The 9,506-nt window shown below is 38.3% G+C and overlaps 1 protein-coding gene across 1 annotated transcript in view; it reads left to right on the top strand.

The window, feature by feature from the left end:
* Window positions 1-9,506, top strand: part of SLC4A7 (solute carrier family 4, sodium bicarbonate cotransporter, member 7) — an 88,804-nt gene that overhangs the window by 23,355 nt on the left and 55,943 nt on the right. The window contains exons 6-7 of the mRNA XM_010842154.1: window positions 2,227-2,415; window positions 5,704-6,072. Coding sequence (XP_010840456.1) covers window positions 2,227-2,415; window positions 5,704-6,072 — 558 coding nt within the window. The remainder of the gene's footprint in view (window positions 1-2,226; window positions 2,416-5,703; window positions 6,073-9,506) is intronic.

The following is a 9,506-nucleotide window of genomic DNA, read 5'->3' as shown; positions in this document are numbered from 1 at the left end:
AGCCTGGTGGTGGGCTGCCATCTCTGGGGTCACACAGAGTCGGACACGAGTGAAGCGACTTAGCAGCAGCAGCAGCAGATATGCAGATGATACCACTGTAATGCCAGAAAGTGAAGAGGAACTAAAGAGCCTCTTGATGAGGGTGAAAGAGGAGAGTGAAAAAAGCTGGCTTAAAGCTCAACATTCAGAAAACTCAGATCATGGCATCTGGTTCTACCACTTCATGGCAAGTAGAAGGGGAAAAAGTGGTAATAGTGACAGATTTGACTTTCTTAGGCTCCAAAATCACTGCAAACTGACTGTAGCCATGATACTAAAAGGTGTTAACTTGGAAGGAAAGCTTTGCCGAAAAGGTCCGTCTAGTCAAAGCTATGGTTTTCCAAGTAGTCATGTATGGCTGTGAGAGTTGGACCATAAAGAAAGCTGAGTGCCAGAAAATTGATAATTTCGAATTGTGGTGCTGGAGAAGACTCTTTAGAGTCCCTTGGACTGCACAGAGATCAAACTAGTCAATCCTAAAGGAAATCAGTCCTGAATATTCACTGGAAGGACTGATGCAGAAGTTCCGATACTTTGGCCACTTGAAGCGAAAAGCCGACTCATTAGAAAAGATCCTGATGCTGAGAAAGATTGAAGGCGAAGGGAGAAAAGGGCGACAGAGGATGAGATGGTTGAATAGCATCACCAACTCAATGGGCATGAATTTGAGCAAACTCTGGGAGATGGTGAGGGACCGGGGAGCGTGGTGGGCTACAGTTGATGAGGCCGCAAAGAGTCGGACACAACTGAGCGACTGAGCAACAGCAGTGATCTCGATGTGTGTCAGCAGGATTACTCTGGGAGGAGGAGGTGGGGTGGCTTTGGATTAGAACAGGTTAGACGCCAGGAGGTTGTTTATTCTCTTGGAATGTCTCAGCAAGAAATGCCAGCGGCCTGAAGTGTGGCGGGTGGTACCAGTGGAAATGGAGAGAGAAAGAACAAAAAGATGGCTGTGATGAAGCTACTTGGTCATTAGCTGAAGTTGCTCAAAACCAAAATCAAATTCAATAGTAATAAATTTTATAGTGTAACTGACTAGCATTATAGTCACCTCAGTATAAAAAGAAAAGGCTATCGTAATTGATTTTCAAGAGAACCATAAATTTATTAGAATTTCTCAGGCTGGAAATACTTTGATGTTTCCAGATTGTTAATTTGACCTTGTGCTACAAATCTTTAAGTTATCAAAGTCCTTAACTTTCTTGTCTTCTATAAATGACTAAGAAAGTGATTTGGGAATTAGAAATATTAAATTTAGCTAAATGTAGTATGTCTTACTTTGGTTTTCCAGTGATCACATAATACAGTATATCTTAGTAAATGTATAGTCCAGTTTTCACATACATGGTAGCATGTAGTTGTGGTTTTATTGTTAGAGTTTCCTTGCTAGTTTGATCCCTTACAGTTTTTCTCTGAGGAATCTTACAGATTTGAAAGCTTGACTCTTATTTCAAGTTAGTGGCGCTTTACAAAAATATTTATATCAGTGTGTACTTGGTAAATTAAAAATAGTCCAGACAGCACAGTAACATATAAAATGGCATTGCCGTCAACCCCCCCCCAGCCCTGCCCAATTTCTCACACCCCCTCAAGCCTGATACGTACATCTTCCACAGAGTTACTACTTCATGTTTTATCTGTTCAGTTATGCACTGGTTTTCTACCTCTGGACGAGTGAGAGCAGAAACTCAGTCTGCTTGGTTAATTGCTGTATTCCTAACACATAATAGGTGCTCAGTAAATAGTTAATTATTGAATGAATGAGTACAGATATTCATCTACAGTTTTGGAGAAAAATATGAAGTGAAGCCATAAAATACCTTCATTTATTAGGAAACCAGTATTATTTAAATATCCAGTTTAATGGAATTTATTATATACATATCAGTAAAGCACCTTCAGCTATATAGAAAGGCTCTTGGTGTGTAACAATAGCTTTGTAGTAAATAATAGTATTTATTAAAATCAAAGTCTCTATTAATATGTTCATTTTTGTTGGATAGTGTTCATACTTATCATTATGCATCCATTATTAAGTGTTAGAAGAGAATAATGCTTTTGAGAGCTATGTAAGAGTCTTATTTTCCTGTTAAGATTTCATTTACTGTTGATTATGTGTTACCGTCATCCAGGTGCTAATTTTATGTAGTAACAATGATTGTTATCTGTGTATTTTTCTTTGCCTAGATATGGTACTGGACAACATGATCGCCTCTGGCCAGTTGGACGAGTCCATCAGAGAGAATGTCAGAGAAGCCCTTCTAAAGAGGCACCACCATCAGAATGAGAAGAGATTCACCAGCCGGATCCCCCTGGTTCGATCTTTTGCAGACATAGGCAAGAAACATTCTGACCCTCACTTGCTTGAAAGGAACGGTGAGATAAGTTGTGGTGTCCAATTTTTCTAACACTTTACTAACAGCATTCCAGCTTGTTACAGTTAGCATTTGGGAAAAGAAACTCATTTTTTGTAGATAATTACATAGGTCTTTTATCTTTTTAATTCTTTTTTCAAAAAATAATAGTATTTGTACATTTAAATATTTCATTTCTGAAATGTCTTTATAATGTGGCAGAATTTTCTGTAGAAATTACTTAGATGAGAAAATTAAGCATTTATTCTGTTAAAATGGGACATTGAAATATTGGTAATATTTAAACACTACTGTAGGTTTCCCTCATAGCTCAGTTGGTAAAGAATCTGCCTGCAGTACAGGAGACTCCGGTTCTATTCCTGAGTCAGGAAGATCCCCTGGAAGGGATAGGCTACACACTCCAGTATTCTTGGGCTTCCCTTGTGGCTCAGCGGGTAAAGAATCTGCCTGCAATGTGGGAGACCTGGGTTCTGTCCCTGGGTTGGGAAGATCCCCCAGAGAAGGGAAAGGCTACCCACTCCAGTACTGTAGCCTAGAGAATTCAAGAGTCGGACATGACTAAGCGATTTTGACTTTCATTTTCTTTCAGATACTACACTGTACGTAACCCTGATTACTCTCCTCCTTGCTTCTTTGTTTCTGTTCAAGAATTCTTGTATGGTTGATATAAGAGCTGTAAATTGCTATCTATAAATGTAGTTTAATCTTTTGAAAATTCAAAGTCTTGTGTTTGGACCTTTAATATTAGATTTTTCCTAAGATTTTTTTTTTCCTCCTGAGTAGACTGTACTTGCTGGGCATAAACAGTATTTTGGAGCTGGTTTGCTTTTAATTTTCCCAGCTTTTTATTGACATAATCTGTAAAAGGTTTTTGTACTCGTTCCTGTTTTATGATGTCTTCAAGTCACGGAGAGTGGCACAGACCCACGTCCACTCACTCACGGCTCAGCAGTGGGTTGATGGGACTTGGGGAGACTGTTCGGTAGCTGCTCCCCTCTGTCCCTGTCTTACAGCTGGCATGCTGTCACTGCGGCTCTGTTAGGGTCTCAAAGATGACTCTGATGTGACAGTGACTCTGGAAAACCCAGGTTGATCTGTTAGATCTCTGGCAGAGAACTGGGGTTGATCTGAGGGTCACTGCTGTGTCGAGCTGCTACTGTTACCCAAGGTACCTGAGAGTTACAGTGAAGAGGAGTGGGGGCTGGGCCACAAACCTTTCCGCTCATCCTTCTTCTTTTTTTTTTTTAATTTTATTTTATTTTTAAACTTTACATAATTGTATTAGTTTTGCCAAATATCAAAATGAATCCATCACAGGTATACATGTGCTCCCCATCCGCTCATCCTTCTATCTCTGAAATAAGAGTGTGGCTCTTAGCTGCTACAAGCACACTCACAGGTGGAAGACTTACCACATGTAAAGTTAGCAGTACTCAGTCTCCTTCTGTGGCTCAGTCTAAGATAATTAAGTCCATTTTCTTCTGAGTATTTGATCATTAAAACTCTTTTTAATTTATTTAAAACTGCCTTTCTATTTTCAAGGGACCTTAAGAATAAAAGAAATCTCTTACAGGCCTAAGTTGAGTTTGAAAGCAAGCCATCCATGTCACCACTTTTTTTTTTCTTTCCATATATTGCATATTTTCTAGTTGAGTAAAGTGAACTCGTTTGCCCAGAGAGACCACAAATCTTTCTCCTCCATACATAGTGGTTCCTGATTATCCTCTAGTTGTCTGTTGCTTCCTTTTAATCATAAGACATTGGCTGTTTTCTTGTAGATGCCATTTTAGCAGGGGCGCTCTTTTATTTTGCTGTACTACTATACTTGTAATTTTAACAGTTTTTCTGCATCTGGCTTATTTTTTACCTAAATAGTGGTGGTTTATGGAGTAATAGTTAATATATGTAATATATTGGGGATCTCTTGAGCATGTAGTTTTTATTATATCAGTAGTTCCCCACCTTTTTGGCACCAGGGAACTGGTTTCATGGAAGACAGTTTTTCCATGGACCAGGGTCGGGGAGGTGGAGGCTGCTTCTGAGATGATTCAGGCACGTCATATTTATTGTGAATCTCATTTCTTGTGAATCTCATTTCTATTATTACTATATCAGCTCCACCTCGGATCGTGAGACATTAGATTCCGGAGGTTTCTATTATTACTATATCAGCTCCACCTTAGATCGTCAGACATTAGATTCTGGATATTTCTATCATTGCTATATCAGCTCCACCTCAGATCGTCAGACATTAGATTCCGGATATTTCTATTATTACTATATCAGCTCTACCTCAGATCATCAGACATTAGATTCCGGAGGTTCACGACCCCGGACTTAGATCAGTTGGGATTGTTATATTTCTCATGCTTTTCCTAAAAAAAAATATCGTTCCACTAAGCTGCTCTTCCTTAAAATAACCTGGTGTTTGAACTATAAGTATACATGACCTTTTGAAATACTCTAGAATTCCTTATCGTTGTTGGTAAGAAATACTTTATTCTTTGCTAGTTAAATTAAACATCATATGTATTTGTTTTAATTTATCTGCTGCATTAGATATGGAAGCATATCTTAGGACATTTATTAATATCAGTTAGATAGTGAGCTCAAGAATATGTTATCTTTTGAAATTGACATGTTTCTATTTTGAAAAAACATTCCTGTGACTCGCCTTACATTTTTACATTTTACTTTGAGAGTTTTGTCAGTAGATGGTGCCCTGTTGGCTTAATGTTATAAAGACTTGATACTAACTTTAAGTTAGGAATCACTAGATACTGTTAATGTGGGCTCTTCTTGTGAGAGAATATGTAGCAGTTTGGTCCAGTGTAGATAAAATGCACTAACTATAAGCTGTCAGTGCTGGTAAGTTTTGTTTGGGGTTCTGTTTCTTAGATTATTTTTGTGCTATATTTTCATTTGCTATTTATCATTTTTTAAAGCAATAGCTTTGCATTGTTACTATTCTTTGTTTTAAAGCCACACTGTTGGACTTTCTCGTTCCTAACAGAATATTGTCCCTCTCCATCTGTCATTAACGTTGTTTTTCATTTTTTTGTTTTGAGTTTTGGATGCACCTTCAGAGAACTAATTATAGTTTAAGCCATTTTCCAGTGATTTTCTAATATTTAAAAATCAGATTGTCATACTAACCCTGACAGCATGAATTTGAAATTTTGGACCTTTTTTTAAAGCTTGCGGTTTACAGTGTAAATTGATTTTTGTGTGTCTCGTTTGCCTTCTGCGATAAAACTTCATCACTTTTCATTTATTTGTTTTACCTCAGGGGAAGGCCTCTCAGCCTCCCGCCACTCTTTGCGAACAGGTCTGTCTGCCTCAAACCTTTCCTTGAGAGGAGAATCACCTTTGTCTCTTCTTGTCAGTCATCTTCTTCCTTCTTCGAGAGCCGGGACCCCTGCGGGCTCGAGGTGCACAAGCCCCGCACCCACCCCTCAGAGCAGCCCTCCTTCCAGCCCTAGCCTCAGCCGCCTCCACGCCAGAGCTTCCCGGCAGAGGCAGCCGCAGGCCCCAGAGCTGCTGGTGTCGCCTGCCAGTGCCGGCGTTCCCACAGTAGTAATCCATCCGCCCGAGGAAGACTTAGAAGCGCTGCAAGGCCAGGAGCAGAAGACTGAGGAGAATGTTGACGTAACTGCAGGCAACTATCCAAAGTCCTCACGTGTGGTGCTTTCTGCCTCCGGACCACTTGCACTTGGAATGCCTCTCAGCACATAGCTTTATCAGCATTATGTAGATGATGCTTACAATTTATTTTGACTTCTGCATGTTTTTTTTTTTCTTTATAGTGTATTATAGAGAAGGATAGAATTATTTTAAAATTTTAAGTTTTACAAAGATCTCAAAGGAGCTTACACATAATTTAAGCCCTTTGAAAATTTTTTACTGAGGTTTTACAGGTCAATACATTTGAATGGCTCAGACAAATGTAGACATTTTTACAAGTCATCTTTTAATTTGCCATGATTAAAAAAAAATGGTGGCTCTTCTTGTGCATTTCATTCCATCAAGTGAATGAACACATGCTTTACATAAAGTATAATGAAAAGCCTTTTATCTACTGTTTGGTGCTTTTGTGTAAGGAATGCAATATGTTTTCACCTTCCTGATAAAGGTAGAATGAATGTTCTTTTTCTCATCTTGTCTCTGAGAAGATTGAGGTTCACTGTTGACTGCCTGGAGTCATCATTATTCCCAGACTAGTTTTATAATTTGGAGTAGACTTCAGTTGTCTTTTATTTAATGCTGTATCTATCTTTAATCCGAATTTACCTTGAAATTTTTAGGAGTAGAGTTCCTATAGTTGCAGATAGGATTTATTTCTACATAAATTAGAAAAATTATGTCTTAGTGGATAAACGGTTTGTAACTCACTTAAGGGTTATTATATTTCTATTTGATGAGTTTATCTTATCACTGTTTGTACAGTGAAAAAAATTAAGACTTAGAGATGTTAAGGTTAGACCATAAATGACCAGACAAAGGAATTGAACCCAGAACTACCTACAAAAATAGTATAGAATTTCATTGTAAATTTTAATACTTTGTGGAAAAGATGTATTATAATGAGGTAACTAAACAAAAATGGAGGAAGGATATCTAGAAATAATTGCTCAGAAATAATGAACACTTTTACTTCATTAAAAAGGACTAACAAAATTGACTATTTTTCTTGAACAAAAATAACTTGAAGTCACTTTCCCTTGCATTTGTTTTTACCTATATGTCTCAGTAATACTGACTATTTCTTGTTTTACCAGCTTCAATCTGATTAATGATAAGAGACTATAAACTTTGTATGGGAAGAAAGGGACATGCAGGTTCCCAGTGACTTATTAGGTCATGTTAAGAGGGTAAAAAGAGCAATTAACTGAAAATTGAGGGACATAATTAAATTTTTACTCCCTCTGCTGTTAAGTATGACATGGGATTTACTCGCCTTTTGGAAAAAACTAGAGTGTAGGGAAGAGAGAGGATTTCTGAGGACAAGGGAGAGCTCATAATTGCTGTCTAAGATGACATTGTAGAAGGAATGTAGTCACAGTAACAGGGATAGCTCTTCCTTAGTCCCCGCTGCCTAGAGCACCTGGAAACCCTGCTGTCTTTTCCTGAAGTCTGATGAAGAAGGTGGCCTCAGCATCATTTCTGAGAGACCAATGCCAGAGATTTTTTGTGTCATGAGGTCACAATTTGTGAATACCTGTAGGAAAGAAAAACAGAGAAAGCAGTGTTTCCCATTAGCTATTTTTTAGAGAACACTTACATAAAAGACGTAACTCCCTTTTAGTGTTTGTGATGCCTTCTGACGCAGTGTTCTTACCCTGGGCACTGCTGGCATTTTGGGGTGACACTTCTGTGTGGTAGGGTGTCTTGTGCATCGTCAGCTATCGAGCACCACCCTTGGCCCACACCCACCAGCTGCCAGCACCTTCATAAACTCACGTGGATGGGAACTGCTGCTCCAAACACTTCTGCTTTCAAATTCTTAGTGACAGGAAACTTCAATATCTTTGCTTAATTTTTCTCTAGGTAGATATGCTATTTTGAGGGGAAAAAAATGGAAGGGCAAAATAATAGAATTACCAGAGTATGACTTAAATCCCAGGACTGAGTTTATATGTACTCATATTTGCTTTTTCTTTTGCTTAAAGCAAGTAAAGAAAGTCCTTCCAAGTTATCTGTGCTCGTTATAGTTTTAATTTGGGGGAATTTATTAATTTAATTCTGAGCACTAGGAATTTACTGTAGGAGCAAGGACATTTCCTTTACCTTTCCAGGATATAGGTTTAACTTAGCTAACATTAGGAAAGCCTGCATGGAGAAGGCGGTGGTGGGAAACTTTGAGTGTGCCCGGCCTGCCGCCTTAACACGTTCAAGGTGAGCAGGTAAGCCCCTGACTTCCTCGCGCCCTCTCTTCTGACTTTGGTGGAATTGAGTTGCAGGTCGTTTCTTCTTCCCATTCCTATTGAGCCTTCTCCGCGTCCCATTCTTGTCCCCCAGGTGTGGTGGCTAGGGCTGTTCTGAGAAGCTGTGTCTATGTTTTCTTTGGTTACGCATCTGCAGGTTGGATGCAGTTTGTAGTTAGCAGCGTGTGTGTGTTGATGGTCACTTGTAGTTGCTGCCAGGGCATTCATGATACTCTTCATTTTCTTGTGTGGGAGTTGGTGGAAACCACTGAAAAACATTGCGTAACTTTTTCTTCTTCCCACTTGGACATGTATTTTAATAGAGGAATGGATTCTATTATGAAAGTTTAGGGACAAAGGTCAAAGAAGAGGCTAAAATGGAGAAAAATGAGTTCAGTTTAGGAAATAGTTTTTATTTGGGAATTGTTTACAATTTCTAGGGAATGGTTATATGGCTAAGTGGACTGCATATGACTAAGTGGACTGAAATTTGGGGTCACAGTGGCATCCTGGTGTAGGTGTTTAACAGAGAAGTGGGTGTCATGAAGGTCTTCTTCTACTGAATTTAAGCTGTGAACTCAAATGACTTAGTTTCAGGTTACTAGTTAGTGTATGTTGTATTCTATAAAAACAAAAATGCATAGACTATATCTGATACGCTTAAAATTTTAAAATTTAATTGCCACTGTTTAAAGTTTATAGGCTCTAACCACAAACAGTGCAGTGGTGAATTTCTGTGGGTCGCTAGGCTGTCGTGAGTGGCAGAGTTAAAACTAGAGGTAAAGTCTGTGACAATTGTCTGGTGCATTTTCTCCTGTGATATTCAGTGTTTGGGGTAATATATTAATATTAGTGTAATATTACTAATTAGTAATACCAATATTACTGTATTAATATATTAAGATTACTGTATTCTTGAACTAGAAAGTTTGGGTGTTTTGAAAAAATTAGGTACATTTAATGGTAGAAATCTGTGTTATATACTCTAAAATTTTTATAACATTTGAACTTTTTGCAAAATACATAGTAGTAATGATTAATAATATGCTACTGGTGTTTTTAGGTTATTTTTGTGTGTGGCTTGTTGCTGCTGAGTTTTACTTGAACTGAGTCTACCATGCATGAACATATATCTATCACTTGTAATCCAGACAAGCTAATTTAATAG

The sequence above is a fragment of the Bison bison genome, unplaced genomic scaffold (assembly GCF_000754665.1).
Source record: "Bison bison bison isolate TAMUID 2011002044 unplaced genomic scaffold, Bison_UMD1.0 scf7180017864171, whole genome shotgun sequence".
Taxonomy (NCBI): domain Eukaryota; kingdom Metazoa; phylum Chordata; class Mammalia; order Artiodactyla; family Bovidae; genus Bison; species Bison bison.
Note: the sequence above shows the minus strand (reverse complement) of the source record. Positions and strands in the feature narration are given on the sequence as shown.